This window comes from Corythoichthys intestinalis, chromosome 19 (assembly GCF_030265065.1).
Source record: "Corythoichthys intestinalis isolate RoL2023-P3 chromosome 19, ASM3026506v1, whole genome shotgun sequence".
Classification (NCBI taxonomy): Eukaryota; Metazoa; Chordata; class Actinopteri; order Syngnathiformes; family Syngnathidae; genus Corythoichthys; species Corythoichthys intestinalis.
Window position 1 is genome coordinate 24814128 of NC_080413.1, and position 23175 is coordinate 24837302.

Genomic DNA, 23175 nt, shown 5'->3' on the forward strand with positions numbered 1-23175 from the left:
TATAAGGATTCGTGGTCAAGCGGTGCCAAATAAATATTTGGCAAGAGATTAAAAACCGCACTTTTGAGTCATGTTGATGGCACCGCTCTATGTCAAATACTTAAATTTTTTATGGTGCTTTAAAGAGGACCACATGATTGAACAGATCATGATCATAGAACAGCAAGCTTGAGGCTGATTGATATAATGGAGTCTCATTGTTGAAAGTGGTAGAGCCACTGTTGACATCTCTGGCAAAAAAAAAGTAAAATCTCAAATGTAGAATCAGAGGAAAAATGTAACGACTAGTGTAGCCCAAAATTGCGGAGTAAGACTTCATATAATCTGTTAGATTGGCTCTAACCAGATCAACATTTATGTATTTTTTTGTTTGTTTGTTTGGGTTGGAAATACATCCTTTTCTCAAATCTTGTGTAATCAAAACACACAATTTGATGTGCAGCACACTCTACTAGTATATACCTTCCATTTGGTGTGAATACATGTAAACTCACTACACACTCACTCACAACAGCTATCAACTTACTCTGAAATGTTCTGTTCTTTCTCGCTTGCACGCACGCACGCACGCACGCACGCACACACACACACGCATAGTGGCTGTCCTGTGCAATGTGACACCACTGTGAACATCAAAACATGAGACTCACTTGCATGGAAATGAATTCAAACAGTTGTATGGAGCATTAGCCTACTAATGTTGTTTACAATTCTGCATAACTAATCATTTTCACGACAACGTTTCTATGTCTGTTTTTTAACCTTTAACATATTTAGAAGATGTTTTCATTCAACTGGGCAGTGTCCCTTTTTTTCAACTATACTTTTTAAGAGGATTATGGGGATCTTAACTGGAAACTTCCCGTCGTGAGAGAGACATCCCAATATCTCATCCAAGAAAACCCCTCCAGCACGAGTGGTCCTTGGAGAAATTATAATACACTTAAGTGCAAGACTTTATGCACTGTAAAAATGCACTGACTAATGGTCATCTGGTTTCTCCCTGTTTGCCCAAGTAATATACTGTATATCATAATCATTGCCCACATGTAAACATGTATGCTTAAAACAGTCTAGTTAAATGTGGCAGTTTTATTCATTGATTCTCTTTATATTATCAGGTTTTCCAGATAGCCTATGTGATCGTAAAGGCTGCTAACTCGCCTCGTCCTGGTAAGCATTCCACTACATCATCATTATTTAAACAGCTTCACACTTTCACATGTAAACTATATTGCTTTGATTATGATACGCAACCTAGACCACATTCAGAACATGAGATGCAAGAAACATTAAAATAATTCAGAAAAATGCACAGAACCTATTTGTTAATGCATTTTTACTCTTTTCTCAAATTACAATTTAGCTACAACTAAAGTTGGTTAAAGCTGAGTGATTTCATTTTAAGAGTTGCTTCACATGATTTGTTGAAAATGTGATTATTTCAAAACAGATTAATTACCACTATTCAGTATATACCTTCATTGAATTATAATATGTAGGTCATACTTTTATCAATATGCATTTATGCATGCACTCTTTTCACTAGAGTATTTCTTTCTCTCTGCAGGTAACTGGATCTTGGAGCGTTCAATAGATGGCGAGACCTTTGAACCGTGGCAGTTCTTTGCCCTAACAGAGACAGAGTGCCTGACCAGGTTCAACATGAATCCAAGGACAGGACCTCCATCATACATGAGAGACGATGAAGTTATCTGCACATCATTCTATTCCAAGATTCACCCCTTGGAGAATGGAGAGGTAACCTTGTTATTGATATGACAGTCTGATTATTACTTTCTATGGTGATTTCTACTTTCCTTCTGATCAGGTACATAACAGTCGTATAGAACCATTAGGATCGTGTGAGGCATATTGTTATCTCTTCACAATTTACCCAGAATTGCCACTTTTCAGTTACATTTGACAACAACAGAAATACGTTGTTGTAAAAAAAGGACATTTTATGTTTTAGAAGTGAAAGATCCCAATTCCCCATGTCGCCCCCCGTTTTTTTCTTTTATTAAATCTCCAAGTATATACAGTAATATGAGGCTTAAAAATTGTCAAAACTCAAATCTTGCCCTCCACCTTCAAAAATAATATCGACGTATCTGCTGAATGCCTGAAACTATGCAAGATGCTCGATATGCTGGCATCTTTCTTAAAAGGAACCACGGATAGAAGGACGTGTAGTTCTTAAAAGATAAATCTTAGTAAGAGTTAGAATAATTTGATATTAAAACCCCTCTCATTGTTTTCGTCTCAATAAAATTTGTAAAATTATTTTAACTAGTAGGTTGCCATTGTTGTTGACGTCGCAGCGCGGTGACGTCACATGGCCACGCTGTCGGAATTCCACTTGTCTTAAAAAAAAAAAAAAAAAAAAAAGTGTCATTCTTAAATTATATAAGGTATTGATCTAAATACGCCACAAGATGTCAATGGCGAGTTTTAAATTAATTAGGGATCACGCCAATGAGTGCGTTTTGTCCCTTGACTAACGCCGTAGTTTTCCTTTAATCCACAGTGGGGTGTAAGGCAGAGAGAAAGGAGAGTGGACACAGGCTGTCCGAGCCGTTTATTGTCATAAGCTTCAGCAAGTCCTTCACAACAAACAGAAGTATCATACAGTAGAGTGAAAATACAGCAAAAATGATGTTCATATCTCTCAAAGAATAGTTTAAAAAAGAAAAGTGCTTCAAGTATTAATGAGGCCCTATTTTTAGTTAAACAACGAAAGTGAAATGGCATTCACAATGAAAATAGATATGCGGAAATACATATAACACTTACTCACTTTGGTCAAACTCTATTTAAACATTTTAGCAACTCGTTTAGCTCAACAAATACACTAGATGGCAATATTTAGTCACAATATACAAACTATGAATCTGGGAGCCATTATCACAAGTCTTGTTTGTTGTGAAGACAACACTCAAATGAACGTAAATCACAATGGACCCGCACTAAACAGGAAACTACGGCGTCACTCGAGGGACAAAACACACTTACTGGCTTGATCTCTTAATAATTTAAAACTCGCCATTGATACCTTGTGGTGCATTTAAATCACTACCTTACATACTTAAAGAATAACACTGTGAAGTACGGCCATGTGACGTCACCGCCTGCGACGTCAACAACAATGGCGAGCTTCTAGTTTATTTTTTTTATTTAAATGTTTATAAATTTTATCAAAACAAAAACATTAGGAGGGGTTTTAATATAAAATTATTCTTACTCGTACTAACATTTATCTTTTAAGAACTACATGTCTTTCTATCGGTGGTTCCCTTTAAGCCTAACATCTCTACATTTTAAGCCACAAAGATAAACATCAATTTCAAGCCTCTGATGGCTGGCATACACCTCGGGTTGTTGAGTTTTCTTTTAATGCCATGACAACGAGGTGCTCTGAAGAGGCCAGGCCAATGTGAAGTGGATTCAGATAGTTAGATACTTAGGGGTCGTTTATATGGTGACACTCCAAGAATACGACACATTTTCATGTTTACATTTACATGGTCTTGGTTCCGTCTCCATTTGAACGATGTTGCAATTCCGCGTTAAAACAATGTAGTATTCATATCAGGCCCTGAGGGGTCAGTGCAGTTTTACAAGGTGACAGCCAATGATGCACTTCCTTGACAACAACCTCCTCAACCCGGAAGACAACATACCCGCCCACTCGAAGTAATGGCGTCTATTCACTTTTTAATATATTTTTGTTAAAATTAAATTAAAATTTAAATTAAAAATATTTTTAAAACGGCAATTTAAAGCCGATGTCCCACCATGTTTGCTGTTCTGAATGTTTAGTAGCAGCAACTGCGCATGCCAAAAGTGACGTGTGCGAGAGCTAACATCATCGGGGCGAGAGCGTTCCATTCATATGGTTGCGGAGCAATCCCTGCAATCGAATGGTTCTGCTTTGGAGGCTGGAATCAAGTGTGCGGTTTGCGTCTTCGCCTTTCGTTTTCGCCGTCACGGTGTAAAGGCGAGGCCATTCCCCAGCACAATCGTTGCGTCTTGGTGTCGCAGAGTCACCATGTAAATGGCCCCTTAGAGGTATCAGCTAAGTGTCTCTGAGGGGCAGTTTACATGGCGACTCTGCGACACGAAGACGCAATGACTGTGTTGCGGAGTGGCCTCACGTGCATATGGTGTCGGCGAAGACGGAAGGCGAAGATGAAAAATTCTGAATCCTGCCTCCAAAGTGAAAGAATTCAATTGCGGGGGATTGAGGGGGGGCTTGCGCCGCATGCATATCAAAGACTACCGCGGTGCGACACCGTGCTGATAACGTCAGCACTCGTACACGTCACATTGGGCATGCGCAGCGGTGCTACTAAACATTAACAACAGCAAATATGGCGGAATGTCGGCTTTAATTTACTGTTTTGATAATATTTTTCAATTAAATATGTTGAATGTTTCCAATTTTGTGCCATTTTGAGCAAAAGAAAAATGCCATTGCTTCGAGTGGGCGGGCATATTTTTTGTCGGGCTGAGGAACTTTAGTGGGGTCAAAGTGCATCATTTGCTGCCCTCTAGGGCTTGGCATGAATACTACATTGTTTTCATGTGGAATTGCGACATTGTCTGAATGGAGATGGGCCCATATAAATGCAAATTTGAATTTTTTTGTATTCTCAGAGAGTCACCATGTAAACGGCCCCTGAATGTGAAATCTCATTTTTTAATTAAAAGGAGTGGGCAGTGAGTCTTTGGTGTGAAACTTCACACTTGTACTTTTTGCAGTCCCTCTCACACAGGTGGTGTTTCACCTCTGTTAAGTCCTGATACTACATTTGCGGACAGAAATTCAACACATTTTTTACACCCCCCCAACCATACACACACAATCCAATTTGTTGACTTAGGGCGCTTTCCCACTAGTACTGTTTGGTCCGTTTTAAAAGGACCAGAGTTCTTTTTCTTGGATAGTCCACTTCGTTTTTTAAATGTGAACGCGCATCCGAACTCTAGTTCAGACCGAACAACCAAACTTTGGTCCGCTCAAAAATCGTGGGTCTCTGTCAACTTTTAAGTGCACTCTGCTTCACTTGTAAATGAAACCGGAGCAATGTGCACTTTTGCTACTTTATGTACAGCGTCACAGCGTAGAGCTGTGATACTCTAGCGCGAACGCTATTTAAAATCAACAATGGCAAGATGACAGACGATTAGCAATGGCCCAATGTTGTTGTGCTCGCTAAGCAGTTGCATTTGATACACAGAATCGGGTTCTAATGTGGCAATTGTGTTTTGCATGTTGCTGAACGTGCCATGTGAGGGTGGCAGGCCGAGACAGTTAGTGCCTTTCAGGCCAACCGTTTCGTGAGTCTCGCTCTACTGGAAGTTGCGACAATTTGACTGTCCCAAAAGTCACGAAAGTGAGAGCGATTGCACGCCTGTGTGACTTGGAGTACCACGTGGTTCCCTTTTGTGGAATAATTTTTTGTTATTCATTTTTTATATAATCCAGTTCGCTTGGCATTGAGTTGAGAGGGAGCGATCCTGCCGCTGGCCGGGCGACGACTTCTTATGCTATGCTACATTAACTCATTCACTCCCAGCCATTTTCACCGGTGCAACCCCCTTTGCTCCCAGCCGTTTTTACTGGATTTTGACTGATTTTGCAAGGCCCACAGAAAATTCTGTTCTTTTGCTATATAAACATGGAGCCCATCAAAAGAAAGATTAGACTCCCTTCTTTCAGCAGGAAAAAAACGTTAGTTAATATCTTTTTCCATGCTTTAGAAATCAGCATTAGAAAATAGCTTAGTTTGAGCAATATTCCAATATCTGATGAAAACACAGAGAAATTGAGCTTTTTGTGAAAGCATACATTTCAAACATAACTTTGACTTTAACACAGCTATTTTTTACTTTAGTTACATCCCAAACATCTGAATATTTTTTTTCCTTTTACAAAATAACATAAACAACAAGACAAATAGAGCTTTTGATAGCAAAGTAAGAATTTATTTACACATAACTAACTGAGACATGACGCTGTTGTGGCCGCGACAGCCGGGGTAAACTTTTCCCTCATCGCCGCCTGTCTCTGCTCGGCGAGCAGCACGGACTCAATGGCATCGTCCACTGTACTGGTGGTCCCTGTCGTTCTGCTTGGTCGTCCAGCACCTGGCATCCCGGGCATCCTCCGGGTCTTTCTGCTTGGTTGTCCGCCGCCTGGCATCCCGGGCGTCCTCCCGGTCGTCCTACGCCGGCACCCCAGCTGTGCAGCCTGGCCGTTCATTCCATTGAATCAGTCTTACCAAATGCGCTACTGCCCTCCAGTGGCCAGTTTTATTGCTTTAAGATGGATTTTCAGCGTTGTGCTTTGGAGTTAAGTTGAATCAGAACCCAAAGATGTTTCTTGTGAAAAAAAAACGTAAAAGACGTATAAACATGTCTTTGGGAGCAAATGAGTTAAATATAATAATAATAATTAATTCATTTTCCATGCCGCTTTTCCTCACGAGGGTCGCGGAGGTGCTGGAGTCTATCCCAGCTAACTACGGGCAGTAGGCAGCGTACACCCTGAAATGGTTGCCAGACAATCGCAGGGCACAAGGAGACATACAACCATTCATGCACACACTCAGACCTACGGTCAATTTAGTGTTCAATCAGCCTACCATGCATGTTTTTGGGATGTGGGAGGAAACCGGAGTTCCCGGAGAAAACCCACGCAGGCACGGGGAGAACATGCAAACTCCACACAGGAAGGCCGAAGCCCGGGATTGAACCCTTGATCTCAGAACTGTGAGGCAGACGTGCTAACCACCTAGCCACCGCGCCGCCTATAATAATAATAATAATAATAATAATGATGATAATAATTATAATAATAATAATGCTATGTTAAATTATGTGCAGCATCACAGCACCAAACTGTGACGCTCCCTCCACTCCCAGGAGGAAGGTATTTCCTCTTCTATTAGTCCAATCAATGAGTGAGCCTTTTGTCTATGTGATGCTACCCGAAAAGTTAGGTTGGCGCAGTGTAAATGCTGAACTATTTCAACAACTCATTTGCAAGTATTGCTGCGAGGTCGCGCTCCAACCGGACTTGAAAGGGAAGCAGCCTTAGACATCTCGACATCCTAAGTGATAAAACGTTAAAATAAGTAAAAACACGGCTTTGACAAGAAATGACCTTGTTGTATTTTGACTTCAGCAAATGCAATTACGTGAAACTCATTGATATAAAATGAGCTACGTTTCTTTTATGAAACAAGCTGAAACAGGTATTCACATCCCATCTACACATTTGACTCTGACAGATCAGGGTTTACTGTTTTAAACCGCACCATGGCTATATCACATCTAACTGTATCGTCGTACAAATCTAACTCAACACAATATTGTTACTGACAGATAAGTTATCTGGAAAACTACTTTTTCTAGCCCTCAAAACCTCTATGACTCTTAAGACCAGATGGTCTAATTTTTTCCATCAATATTTTGTTATCTTATACCACAAGTTATTACACTGTGCACACATAATGATAGATCACATATAGTAATCTTGAATAAGGTTTGCCTTTCAGATAGTCAACAAGTTTACTGATGGAACGTTTGTGGAGGTAAATGTTGCATTGTGCAATTTCCTTGCAAGATGAGGAAAATAAACGCTCAAAACACTTTTACCTGACCCTGATTAAGACAGTTATTTTTCTGTTGTGTTAACCTTTATCATCTACATTTTAAATCCATATTTTAAAGCTAGTGTTCTAACAAATACCGTATTTTTCGGACTCTAAGTCGCACCTGAGTATAAGTCGCACCAGCCATAAAATGCCAAACGAAGAGGAAAACAACATATATAAGTCGCACCGGAGTATAATTCGCATTTTTGGGGGAAATTTACTTGATAAAATCCAGCACATAGAAAAGATATGTCATCTTGAAAGGCAAATTAATATAAAAATACAATGGAGAACAACATGCTGAATAAGTGTACAGTATGGTAATGTTACATGATGCATGAACAACGAAATGCGAATATACTGTCCTCACCAGGACGCTACTGCTCGGTCCTGGCTATACAGCGAGCTAAACTCCCAAATGACGATGCTGGACGTCCGTATAATTTGCTGACTTTTATTTTGGCCGTCGTTATGACACCATCATTTGAAGAGTGAAACTAAAAATAGAAATAATACAAATCAATTTTGTCCTCTATACCAAACAGGTTCGCATCAATGTAAATAAATAATAATTAGCTGCTACTACAGCAATTACACAAACAGTTAGCATGCATTCGCTAGCATTAGCACATCGTTCAAACAACACACAACCGGCTCTAAGTGTCTGATCGCAGGTGGAAAACACACAACAACAACAGAAAAGATGATACACGCAGGCGTTGCCTCTGTAGAAATATTTTACAAGCATAAACAATAAACGTAGGTTCACAGCCGTGGCGTGTTTGGCTCTCTCGCCCACTCGCTCAGACGCTGCGTATGTGTCCATCTTCTTCAGGCGTGTGAGCATTCTTCTTCGTGTAAACAAGTGCGAGTGCGCCCCTACTTGGTCGTAAAAGCGCCACAAACTAAAAGCATGCATTTCAATATAAAAAAGTAAATAATATAATTGAACACACATTGCCAAAGGCTGAACGCAAACGTGGCCACAGCTATTAAGAGTTATTCAGATAATGATAGCATAAAGAACATGCTAACAAGTTAACCAAACCATCAGTGTCACTCCAAAACAACAAAATAACATGTGAAATGATATCATAATTAGGGTTGTTCCGATCATGTTTTTTTACTCCCGATCCGATCCCGATCGTTTTAGTTTGAGTATCTGCCGATCCCGATATTTCCCGATCCGATTGCTTTTTTTGCTCCCGATTCAATTCCAATCATTCCCGATAATTTTTCCCAATCATATACATTTTGGCAGTGCATTAAGAAAAAAATGATTAAAACTCGGACAAATATGCACGTTCAACATACAGTACATAAGTACTGTATTTGTTTATTATGACAATAAATCCTCAAGATGGCATTTACATTATTAACATTCTTTCTGTGAGAGGGATCCACGGATAGAAAGACTTGTGACTTTGTATATTGTGACTAAACATTGCCATCTAGTGTATTTGTTGAGCTTTCAGTAAATGATACTGCAGCCATTCAACCCAAATGCATCATGGGAAGTGGAACCATGACTGTGCGTAGTGCTACCAATTGACATATCTTCTCTGCTTTGGGAAATAACATAAGTTGTTAAGAAAAAGATCAATTGCTACTTTGCTTCCCCACATTGCTTTCAATGATATTTTTAATCATAGGGAGAGGGATTGTAAGGCTTTAGCCTATTAAGAAAAGGCTCCAAAGGCTGCCAAAATTCACTCTACTCATTTAACGCTGCCTTTTATCTCTCTTAATGGGTAAAATGGCGCCATTACAGATTGAACGCGACAATGCATGAGTGGGTCGTGCAACGCATGCATTAATTGTGTTAAATATTCAACGTGATAATTTAAAGAAAATTAATTACCGCCGTTATCTGGATAAATTTGATAACCCTACCTTAAGCCTAAACTAAAGACTCTGGATGAGTGTAACATATTATGTCTGTACCGTTAAATACAATTAGAAAACGATTTAATTAAAAAAAATATATATATATTAAAAAAAGGTATGGCCGATATTTTTTTGCCGATTCCGATAGTTTGAAAATGACGCTACACATAAGTCGCTCCTGAGTATAAGTTGCACTCCCAGCCAAACTATAAATAAAACTGCGACTTATAGTCTGAAAAATACGGTACATCGTTTTTGAATGAAGTAAATGTTGCTGTCTGCTTTTTTAAATAAGTGGGCAGAGGACATTCAAGTAACTAAAAGTAAAACTAAACGATTCGTGTATGTGATAATTAGATAATTAGACAGTTATTATTTCAGGTAAAGCTAGATTTTTAATTTATGTAAGTGAAACATAATGAGGTGAGTAGTTGCTTAGTTATAAAAAAAGACACAAAAAAAAAACCACAGTACAATTCCTCGTGTTTGTGAGTGTCTTGGCATTGTTTAGCTACATCTCTGTGTGTATAAAAGTGGAATTGCGGTCTTAACTGACATTAATGAACTCAAGTCTTCTGTGGACATAGTGTACACACATCTACGTTTCCTACACAGGCCCGTAATTGTGGTCGCCTGTCTGGATATGAGTGCACATTTCCCATGGGTGCGAATGTTTCTGTATTTTCTAGTGTGTTTGTCCTGTATATGCGTGCGTGTGTATGCGTGTGTCTCCTGTGGGAGAGCACTGGAGGGGGTGTGAGCGAAGAGATGTCAAGAGCTCCAAGTAACGGAGGAGTCTGAATGTGCCGAGTGTGTGCATGCACGCTTGTGGTTGACAGCTCCCTAGCCGTCTGATCACAGTGCAACTATAATGAGTCAGAGGCGATGTGTCTCACCCACAAACACACACACGCACACATGTGGTGTCACTCATAACACATTCACACCTACACAACCATCTCCTTCGTTACTTCCAAGTGTGCAGCTTGCATCCATCAAGTATTCCTCTCCTCGCCACGCACACACTTTTGGCACAATTGATGACTTTTTGGCAGATGCCAAATGTTGCTTTTGGCCACATTAATGAGACAGGCTGACAGAAGTTCTTCTCTCTCTTACTGTGTGGCTGCTTGTTGACATAGCTCTTACAGGACAGCAATACATTTTCATTCTATGCATATAGTGTAGGATTATGTAAACAGTGGTGTGTATAGTAGTTGAGTCACTTCCACTTCTTCACGTAATCAAAGACCACAACTAAACAGGACTGGGATTCCTTGCAATTGAAAAATGCGCAAAACACAAAATAATGTTCCTTTTCAAGCTGAACATAAACAATAGATCGATATATAAACGGCTTGTTATTGGAATTAGTAAAGGAGTAACCCAGAGGTGATATTCAGGTTTTCAAAAACCCAAATTCCGTTTTTTCAAAAGCATTATTGGTGTATACATGGCTAAACATAACGGGGTTATTGCTAAAATGATTTTACAATTATATAAGTGTTACTGTTTGGTCATAGACTTCGCTAACAGTTGACGGGCCACGGGGGTCGGGGCGGATCCGCAGGGGGCCTATTTTAAAAAACTTAAAATTCAAATATTTTCTCAACCAAAGCTGCTTGTGACCTAAAACCAAAAAAGGCACCTCCCTCAGGCATATATGAGTCTCCATGAGCAGTGGCATGAAAAAAAATCAAAGTCGTTCTATAATAAATCCTGATTACCGGTAATTATTTTTTAACATAAATTTGACGAAACTTAGAATGGTTAAAAATCTTTTTTTACGCTAGATGCACAAAAATCACAAGATGCAGAGAGAATCCACTATATTTTCAGGATCAATAGCAATATTTAACATATAGTAGTATTAAGAAGTATCTGAACCTTTTGGAAATTCTCACATTATTGCATAAAATCACCATCAAATATGATCGGATTTTTGTCAAAACCACACAGTGGCTGTTTTAACTAAAACCACCCAAACATTTATAGGTTTTCATATTTTAATGAGGATAGTATGCAAACGATGACAGAAGGGGGAAAAATAAATACGTGAACCATCACATTTAATATTTTTTTTGGCAGCAATAACTTCAACCAGACGCTTCCTGTATCTTCAGATCAGTCAGGCACATCGATCAGGACTAATCTTGGTTCATTCTTCTCTACAAAACTGTTGTAGTTCTGTCAGATTCCTGGGATGTGTGGCATGAATCACTGTCTTTAGGTCATGCCACAGCATCTCAATGGGGTTCAAATCTGAACTTTGACGTGGTCTCTCTAGAATGTGTATTTCCATTCTGAAGTTGATTTATTTCTGTGATTTGGATCATTGTCTTGTTGCAGCATCCATCCTCTTTTTAGCTTCAACTGTCTGACAGACGGACTCAGGTTTTTCTGCAAAACATGCTGATAAACTTTTGAATTCATTCTTCCGTTAATGATTGCAACTTGTCCAGGCCCTGAGGCAGAAAAACAGCCCCAAATCATGATGCTCCCTCCACCATGCTTCACGGTGGGGATGAGGTCTTAATGTTGGTGAGCTGTTCCATTTTTCCTCCACACATGACGTTGTGTGTTACTACCAAACAATTCAACTTCGGTTTTATTTATATAATATATAATATAATATTTTGCCAAAACGTCTGTGGAGTGTCCAAGTGCCTTTTTGCGAACATTAAAAAAGCAACAATGTTTTTTTTAGACAGAGTGGCTTCCTTTGTGGAGTCCTCCCATGAACACCATTCTTGGCCATACTTTTAAATATAGTGGATGTGTGCACAGTGATATTGGACTTTGCCAGTGATTTCTGTAAGTCTTTAGCAGACACTCTAGGGTTCTTTTTTTTACCTCTTTGAGTATTCTACGCTGGACTCTTGGCATCATCTGTGTTGGATAACAACTCCTTGGGAGAGATGCAGCAGTGCCAAACTCTCTCCATTTGTAAAAAACGTCTCTGACTATTGATTGATGAACATCCAGACTTCTAGAGATGGTTTTGTATCCTTTCCAAGCTTTATACAAATCAACAATCCTTGATCGCAGGTCTTCAGACAGCTCTTTTGACCGATCCATGATGCACATCAGACAATGCTTCTCATTAAGACATTTCTTACCAGGTGTGTGTTTTATAGTGGTCTGGGCAGCTTTAAACCACTCATCAGTGATTGGGCAAACACCTGACTTAAAATGTTTGGTAAAAATTGGTTTCAATTGCTTTTGCAGTCTCATTAGGCAGAGGGTTCACTTACTTATTTTTCCCCCTTCTCTCATTGTTTGCATGCTATCCTGATTAAAATGTTTGGGTTGTTTTAGTTAAAGCAAACACTGTATTTTCATCTTTGTGATTTTGACAAAGATCAGCTCACATTTAATTTTGGTGATTTTATGCAGAAATGAGAGAAATTCTAAAAAGTTCAGATACTTTTTCATTCCACTTTATCATTTAAGTTTTTGCCAGGAATAGCACCTTATTTTTATTTTTTTTTAATTTAGTGCAATTTTGATGCAAGTCTTCAACAGCTAATAAATCCCTCAATTTCACATAAAAAACGTGATACTTGAGGAAAGCATGCAGAATCATTCTAATTTTTTTCAACAAAAGAAAAATTAGAGAGGGTGGTTATGGTTCGTTTTACGTAAATATTTCAAGCAAACATTACTGTATTGTGTAAATTCAACATGGCGACCGTCATAAAACAAAGAGCTTTTTAAATAGAAAATTTCTTGTAAATAAATGCGTAAATCACGGAATTTCTATAGCTATGAATGTAAAACAGTCAAGATTCGTGGTTAAAAGCAAAAAAACCCCAAAAAAACAGGCAATTATCATTCATTTTACGTAAATATTTCAAGCCAAAGATATACTAATTTTATCTATTGATTTTTTTCACGTTTCAAAGTACATGCATGGTGCTATTTAATATAATAATTACCTTGAATCCTTGACCAAATCCCTCTTGAGACACTCCTGCCTGCTTGTATGCTGTAAAATCTTGGTCCAATTTCCACCTAAATCCGTCATTAGAACGCAGCGTGTGTTTGAGTTTATCACAGTGAAAGCCAACTCAACGTTCTGCCTGGGCCGGCCCCCTACGGGAAAGCGAGGCGCAATATCTGTTGGACCTGTCTTGTCAACTGATGGTGAAGTCTATGGTCTGGTACACAAAGGTAGCCACTGCACCTTTTAAAGGTTCAGTTGCAGCTGCCTTTGCTGCCTTTGGCAAGTAACTTGCAACATGAATCTTAAAGTTTCAGATCCAATCATATTTCAAACAGACACATATGGTCATGTGTGCCCATTCTACTCTTGTGTCTCAAAGTTTTGAGTAATCTAATTTCACCTAAATGAGTGCTGGGAAAGGAGAAATCTGGAAGAGCCACTCAACATACATGAAATAAGGTTGTACTTGGATATCGGGAGCTATACTGGGAGCCATAATAGCAAGAAATGTTCTGCTAACCTCTTCAATGCAGAACTTGCTGAGGTCTTGTCAGAGATATTTGGCAGCAACGTTGTGGACAATGGTCAAATTTTACTTTTTAAGCCACATGGGATTTTTAAAAAATATTTACTGTGTGATTTGATTTTATTATTCAATTGTTTCTATTTATTTAGTTCACTGTAAACTTTTCCAACATAGATTTAAAGTTTGTTTGGAGATTTCTCCTGCTAAAATAAGAACAGTGTGTGCTCACTGTATTTTGACAGTGCGCCCTTGTCAGAAAAGGGTAAGCGTCAGTGTGAACCTGTCTTTGTGAAAGCTGAAGCTTCCACAGACTGCATCAACCTACCACCATCATCACCACCACCTCTCCTTACCCCAACACACTATACTGTAGTCCAACGGTATTGCCTCTCCTTTCGGCTTGTCCCGTTAGGGGTCGCCACAGTATGTTAACCTGTTCCATCCAAGCCTATCTTCTGCTTCTCCTCTCTTAACACCAGCTGCCCTCATGGCTTTTCTGACAACATCTATAATTTTTTTCTTCGCCTTCCTCAGGCTCTACTACCTGACTGCTCCATCCTTATCATCATTTCTCCAATATACCCACCATTTCTACTTTAGATGTGTCTAAACCCTTTAAGTCTACTCTCTCTCTAACCCTGTCCCCAAAATACCGAACCTCTGTTGCTTTTTTAATTAGCTAAATTCTAATCCTTTCCAACCTAACCTCTTTTAAACCTTAGCATCTTAATTTCTACCACTTCCAGCCCTTTTCATTGTAGTTTCTTCAGTGCCGGTAGTTTCTTCTACATCGGCAGCCTTACCACTCTTTTATAAACTTGCCCCTTAACACTTGTAGAAACTCTTTCATCAAAATTGACACATCTCGACAGACTTGAAATCCACTCCAACCTGCTTGGATTTTTTTCTTCCCGTTGCTACACATAACATTGTGCTGGATTTTTGACCCTGAAGTCTTCCACCCTTTCTATATGTTCTTGTATTCTCACCCTACCCCTTGACCTTTATCTTTCAGGCACCTAAATTCATTTTCAGCTCTCTCTGTACATTTGTTGAGCTTATTCATTCATTCATTTTCCATGCCGCCTATCCTCACCAGGGTCGCAGAGAGCCTGGACCCTATCCCAGCTAATTACGGGCAGTAGGTGGGATATACTCTTAATTGGTTGCCAGCCAATCGTAGGGCACAATGAGACAAACAACCATCCATGCACACACACACTCATACCTACGGACAATTTGGAGTGTTCAAACAGCCTGCCACGCATGTTTTTGGAATGTGAGAGAAAACTGGAGTCCCTGAAGAAAACCAATGCTTCTTGAGTTTATTTATTTATCAAATTTCACAATATTATAATTAAGGGTGTAACGGTACATGTATTCGTATTGAACCGTTTCGGTACTCGGTTCGGAACGGATGCGTACCGAACGAGTTTCTGACGTAATGTAACCTTCACTTTTTGAGGCTGTGAGTCGATTGGGTTACAGTTTCTTTGTGTAGATTATATTTACACTGTCTTCTCTACTATAATGATAATCAACAGGGTAGGACAGTATATAACCCAGAAATGTCAACGGCGCGACAACGTGGCCGCCGCGAGAGTGCAGTGAAAAGCAGGCGTTAAAGTCAATCAGCCAATGCACACCAGTCGCAGACGCGTCCCAGAAGCGGCTCAACGCGATTCACGCGTAAAGAACGGCAGAGTCCTGCATCAATACTACTAGCTAGCAGACCGGAAGTCACTCGTGTAAAAAGACGTTGGATCCGGTCGATTTTCAAACTAATATGCAATCGTAACCCACTTTTAGAGTCCATCAGATCTCTTGAGTGGTAGATCGGGGCACAGTTGACTTGTCTTTGTTGATTTACAGTTGTCTTCTCTGCTATAATAATACCCAACACGGGCCCGTGTTCAATACAAAACTCTCCTACCGCAACAAAACAAGTAAGAACTAATATTCACATAGGAACTAAAGTTATACAACATAAAATATACAATATAAATGAATACTACATCACATTTGTAAAATACAAACAGATAATAAAATAAATAATAGCCCATTTAAAAAAAATACATTGAAATGAGCTAAAACCCATGTAGTTAAATAACAAGAATAATAAACAGATCCTGCTTACACAATTAAACTTATTAATTTCTGTGTGGCGCTTTAACTTGAGAAAATCCCCCAATAAAGCTTTTGAAAACCGTTCATAAGAAAAAAAAGATTCATTGAGGCATTTCATTTGTAAAATACATGTTAAAATCTTTGTCACTGGGATTGCTTTTTTCTTTAGCACAGGACTTTTTTCTTCTTTCTTTCAGAAAGAAAACTGACCAATACGCGGGGTCTGAAAGGCAAATTGTTGTTGGATTATCTTTAAATACCCGCTACTTTTTGAGCAGAATTCTAGCTTTGTATAGACTAATGTTCCTATTGTTGAAAGCACAAAGGTGTGTAATAAACAACTAGCACATTTATATTTTGCATTTTGTTTTCTTACTGTACCGAAAATTAACCGAATCGTGACCTCAAAACCGAGGTACGTTCCGAACCAAGATTTTTGTGTACTGTTACACCCCTAATTAAAACTGTTCGGATCAATTGGACACAGCTGAACAGGACAGGTTAAAAAAAAGGTTTCGGTGGTAGGTAATCAAGTTGCCTTCCGATTGACAATGTCCGAGGAATTTTTGTGGTTGAGGTTGTTTAGAGCCGGACTTCATCATGCTGAGAGTGGTTCAACTGCCAAGTGACTGATTTTTGGTGGGATTTAAAGTCTAGGACAGTAGATGCGTGTTTGTGTGTGAGTGTGTTTTGATGCAACTGTCCTTTTCCCTCCTACCAATCTGTTACCCAAGAGGCCAGTCACCTCTGACCAGCTCTGTCACTGTAAAAGACTGGATTCACCTTTAATGTTTGCCTCAAGTTGTGTTCTCCTGTTCCATGTCACTATTTATCTGTTTTTCCCTTTTACAGATTCACACTTCTTTAATCAATGGTCGTCCCAGTGCAGATGACCCTTCCCCGACCTTGCTGAACTTTACCTCTGCCCGCTACATCAGACTGGTTTTTCAAAGGATCAGAACGCTCAACGCAGACCTCATGACACTGACATTGCATGACCCCAAAGATATTGATCCCATTGTGACAAGACGGGTGAGGATGATGACACATTTTGCTTTAAGCTTTTTTGAAATTATACTGTGTAGTGTGTATGTAATTTGAAAACATTTGGGTTTGAGTTTGGCAATTTCATCATCAATTCAGCTATTGTTTCCTAATTTTGACACCTGGATCCAGTGTTGTTTTTGGCAGCCATTTTTATTTTCATCTTCGTCTTTTGGACAAAAATACTCTTAAGCCCCTTTCACATACACCTAAATAGTGTTTAAATCCCAGGATTTAAACGGGCAGGCCTTTTAAGTGGAAGCAATTCCCTGGGTTGACTGACATGTAGATTAAGCAGACATTTAATGGGTCACGTCTTAGTATAATGTCCGGGACTTTCCCGGGACGAGGCGTATGTTAAAGCAAGCGTTAAATTCCCGGGTCACGGCAGTATGGCTGATGACGTAAATATCATGGCGGGCCGATCGTCACTTCCTCTTTCTTCACAATCAGTCGAAAAGCGGTAAACAGACATCGCAATTATCAATATAGCAAGCTGGAAATTAAATTAAACTGAAAAAATAACGCAATTAAATTGCTACTGGATCGTAGAGCCGAGGAAGATAATCCATATTTGGAAATGTGGTTTATTTTGTTGCCGATGTTAGGGTCCGCAACTGCGGAAACAAGGTTGTACCTCAAAGCAGAAAACGACGAAGGGATGCGTTCAAGGGTTTATTAAATACAAACAAAAATACACACGATCGCGGAAAAGGGGAAATAACACAATGGGTCCGTGACAGTCGGTCGACGGGGATCAATATTACTAACCTAAGTGGTAGGCAGAGAGCCGATTAGACAACAAAACAAATACCAGCACAACGTAGGGGATTTCAAAACAAGGGCTTGGATCGCCTGGGCTTAAATACAGTCTTGATGAGCTTGAATTGGCTGCAGTTACGACGTCATGAACACTCCCACAACCAGCTCTGTAACAAAACACGATTTGACCAACATTGTGACAGCCGACCAAAAATGATGTAATGTCAGGGTTATAAAATCATGCCAGTAGACCTTCCCGTACAGAGAGCACCAGTGGGCAACACGGGACAACTGTCTACTGTGTCCAACCCGCATCATTCCCGGGATATCTCTACATGCGTGAAAGAAATGACGCGAGTAAATCCTACCTCACCTCACACGGGAATTTACCGAGATATGTTTGTGAAAGGGGCTTTAGTTATATTTTTTGTTTTCAACTATTTCGAATGAACATTGACAGACGAGCACAGAATTGCAGAGTCTACAAGGACATCAACATCTTTATAATGATAATACACACTCAGCAGCGCATTATTTGCAATTAATTAAACTCACCTGGATGCCACGAACTGTATGTAAAAAGTTTTCCAAGAGTTTAAGACACTCGACGAGTCACCGCGCTAAATTCTTTTGCTAATGCGAACGCTATGCTAACGCTACAAGTTAGTTTAGTGTGTGATGATCACTCAGCAGAGACCTTTAAAGGCTAAAGCAACATGGCATAGAGAAGAGAAGTGAACTCACCAAGCAGCACCTGACAGGGGAAGGCGCAGCACGTCACATGAGTCATACGACCAAACACTGCTAAATGTGTGCTAACTACACATACGATAAGAAAATATCACACATTGTGCACTACTGCCGGAAAATATGGGGAATTTTCAACACGTTCTTGGCTCGTCAGACGACAAACTTGCATCCATCTCGTTATGTGTTAGTCTCCCAAGACACATTTTCAGTTCTTCATCGTGATGTCATCGTCATGAAAAAATTGTTCATTGAGGAAATATTTTCATTCTCGTCATATTTGACGAAAAAAAAAAAACACTGTCTCGATCTAAGATCATTTTTTAATGATTCACATTGCTCGCAGTTTTTATGTAAGCCAAAAATAATGTACGACTATCAAATGTGTTTTCATACCTAGTGCGTTAGTTATTTAAACAATGACTGGTGCCGAATGTTTATATCCGCAAATACCAGTGATCAGTTGTCACTCATCAGTTTTTTCATTTTACTACTAAAATGTATTAATTAGCTTCGTTTCCTCAACAATTTTGGAGGAACTGTCTAGTCAAGCCAATGAAACACAACGCTAAACAGTTGCGAGGTATTTCCATGACGAGAGCATGAGTTTTTCTCAATTGCTTTGCTACGTTTCTCAGATCAGAATTAAAATTTTCAAAACTACCTGTTCAACCCTCACAACATGTCGCACAAGTAGCAAAACAACATGGATTACCTGCAAAAGCCATTTTTTTGTGCAAAATTAGGGCTGTCAAAATGATCGCGTTAACGGGCGGTAACTAATTTTTTAAATTAATCATGTTAAAATATTTGACCTAATTAACGCACATGCCCCGCTCAAATAGATGAAAATGACAGCACAGTGTCATGTTCACTTGTTACTTGTGTTTTTCGTGTTTTGTTGCCCTCTGATTGCGCTTAGGTGCGACTGATTTTATGGGTTTCAGCACCTGAGCATTGTTTAATTATTGACATCAACAATGGCGAGCTACTAGTTTATTTTTTGATTGAAAATTGTACAAATTTTATTAAAATGAAAACATTAAGAGGGGTTTTAATACAACATTTCTATAACTTGTACTAACATGTATCTTTTAAGAACTACAAGTCTTTCTATCCATGGATCGCTTTAACAGAATGTTAATGTTAATGCCATCTTGTTGATTTACTGTTATAATAAACAAATGCAGTACTTACAGTGGGGAGAACAAGTCTTTGAAACACTGCCAATGGGTTTTCCCATTGTGAGTGTATCAAATACTTGTTCTCCCCACTGTATGTACAGTATGTTGAATGAATATATCCATCTTGTGTCTTATCTTTCCATTCCACCAATAATTTACAGAAAAATATGGCATATTTTATAGATGGTTTGAATTGCGATTAATTACGATTAATTAATTTTTAAGCTGTGATTAACTCGATTAAAAATTGTAATCGTTTGACAGCCCTAAAAATACTTACTCTATCGCTCAAAATTAAATTTCTGTGTCAATGAACATGTCAGTGCTGTCAGAATGACAAGTCCTTGTTTCATTGTGTACAGACAAGACAGTCAAATTGCTTAGTCATGCTCTCAATCGAACAGTTACTCTGGTGGAAGGCTCTGATGCTGAAGATGGTGTTCGTAGGTTTTGATGAAAATTTCAGGCTGATTGTAAGAGACTGGACACGATTCAATTGACACTTTAACTGTTTTTACAATTTCTTGACAAACCATGTCACTGCGATACAGAAAGCAAAAGACAAGATTGAATATCACAGAGAAAAAAAACTAAATGTGAACATAAGACAATCGGCACAACTAAACTTTGAGTGCTACATGTCATGATTTTTTTCCCCATTCTTTCTACACATTCGTCCTTGTTGGGCCACAAATTTTCATCCACGTTACAATGGATATCCTCTCTAGCTATACAGTGTGGAAATAATTTTCTTGAATGCCTTATCCAGCCTCTGCAGGCATCTGCTGTGATGTCACTGGCTGCATTCATGGCATCCAGAATAGTCATCTGAGTGTGAGGCAGGCGATCATACACTTGCCAACTCCATGTGGAGAAAAATTCTTCTATGACATTGAGGAATGGGAAGTATGGTGGGAGGAACGCCATTACCATTGTGTTGTGGGTTGCAAACCATTCCCAGATTATGTTGGAGTGGTGGAAACTCACATTGTCCCAAACTATCATATACCGTATTTTTCGGACTATAAGTCGCAGTTTTTTTTCATAGTATGGCAGAGGGTACGTCTTATACTCTGGAGCGACTTATGTGTGATTATTTACGGTTGGGTCGGCCCGACATCTCTCTCGCTAATTTTTTAAAAAAACAAATATATATTCATATATTTATACTAAAACGATGTATGGATGTTAAATAAAATTAATAATTTGGATAAAACAGAGAGGCGCTGTGCATGCCTGCTGCATGCAAGTGCAGTGGCTCTCTTTTTAATCTTCCCCTCCCGCGTCCTGGGTATTTTCCTTTTCGATATGGAGCAGCTATAGGAGTGAAAAACAAACAAAAAAAGGGGAATTGAAAAGCAACCAACTGCGGTAGTAGTGGGATATGGAAAGGATTCAAATTGATTGTTGAAGGTGCTATACCGAAACCTGTGTCGGCTTTGCTGAATGTAAACGAATGTGGCGCTTTGGTCTCAAACGAGAAATATATTTAACAAACTTTTCCAGCGTTATTTCGTTGTGTAAATGCATTTATAATTATCATAAAAATATGTAGACTATTTAATCATTGAGAAAACTTTTTTTTTTTTTTTTTTTTTTTGCCAACTCGAAGAGATTAAAATAAATGTCAAATCCACTATCTGTCTGTTAGAAAAGACACACAAATATAAAATATATAAATGTTTATTGAATATCCATCTTACAGTCTTGTTTAACTAGGATAATTCGTTACAAAAGACAGGCTTTAATTTGTTATCATTATGGATATAGGCACCGGCATCGTCACAAACGTGATCACACTAAACGCAACCATACATCGCATCCCCGAATTTCCTCCTTCTCCTGAGTCCCCACAAATAAAACATAAAATTTCGTTTCTTTTCGGGCTCGTGCCTACAAATAAAACATAACATTTTGGTTTTTTTTCGGGCTCAGGCAAGCAAATCAAGGTAATTGATCTGGCTCGGGCCGTGTAATATACCTTACTTGTAATATACTTTAATACCCGCGGGCCGGTCGGGTCGGGCTGGATTTTTTTAGGCCGGATCTTCTTCTAGCGTCATCTAATGTTAGCATATCTTACACCTATTCAGCCTGTTGTTCTCTATTGTATTTTAAATTGTCTTTCAAGATGACATGTCTGTTCTTGGTGCTGGATTCTATCAAATAAATTTCCTCCAAAAAATGTGACTCATACTCCAGTGCGACTTATATATGTTTTTTTTTTCCTTTTCATTGCAAATTTTTTGGCTGGTGCGACTTATACTCAGGTGCAACGTATAGTCCGAAAAATACAGTAATGTAATTTTGGCAGGTTAAAATAAGTGACAAAAATGCTAAGAAATAAGCACACACATGTTGACATATTCTGACAACATATTCATCAATTTTGCATGTAACGACTCATGCAATGAAGTAATGACTAAATGTTGTGGGTTGTGAGACTATTCAATAGAGACCCACGATCACCCATTTTGACCATCATGACAGATGCAACTAATAATATTGGAAACAGCAGAGGATTGTACAAAATCATTTGCATGGATGCACAAAAACATCTGCAACTTGCTCAAAGGAATGAGAAACTGCTTTTTAATTTGCACTAGTGATACGATGATGTGACGATCGAACAACTAGTTTCGAGAATTTCAATTCTGATCCGAGAAACGTACCAAAGCAATTGAGAAAAACTGTAATACAGGTTAGAATGACTCACCAAGGCAATGACGAGACACCATTTTTGTGAAAGAAGCTTCTTGTTTCTACATTGTTACTATAAGGGTTAAATGTCATCACATCGGTATAAATGCTCTCATGTTGTTTTTCTCCTCAGTACTACTATTCTATTAAGGACATTTCAGTTGGAGGGATGTGCATCTGTTATGGTCACGCAAAGGCTTGTCCACTAAACAGTGTTTCCAAGGTAAACTGCTCAACTCTATCACATTTAAAGAAGACATGTTAAAGAAATTCCTATACCCTCAGGCTTTTAGCTTGTTATGTGCCACCTTGATATCAAACTTTTTCCTACGGGGGACACAGGTGTTGTCTGGCACATCAGCTCAAACGGTCGAGTGTTTGATAGCAGACACCTGATCTTTCACGCTTTTCCTCACACATTTGCGGCCTCTTGTCTCGCATGTGTCCTCAGGCTCAAACGAGCCTCACCTCAATGTGGCAATTGTGTTTCTCACTCAAGCTGATGATGTCATTGAATTTAAGTGATGTCATTTTTGAATAGCATGCCAGTCCTGTCTGATCTTTCCACCACAGCCTCTTTGTAGAGAA

The 23175-nt window shown here is 39.0% G+C and overlaps 1 protein-coding gene across 5 annotated transcripts in view; it reads left to right on the forward strand.

The window, feature by feature from the left end:
• Positions 1-23175, forward strand: part of lama2 (laminin, alpha 2) — a 338873-nt gene that overhangs the window by 80053 nt on the left and 235645 nt on the right. For all 5 annotated transcript variants that reach the window (XM_057822981.1, XM_057822982.1, XM_057822979.1 and 2 more), the window contains exons 4-7: positions 1122-1173; positions 1571-1761; positions 17003-17182; positions 22721-22810. In XM_057822981.1, coding sequence (XP_057678964.1) covers positions 1122-1173; positions 1571-1761; positions 17003-17182; positions 22721-22810 — 513 coding nt within the window. The remainder of the gene's footprint in view (positions 1-1121; positions 1174-1570; positions 1762-17002; positions 17183-22720; positions 22811-23175) is intronic.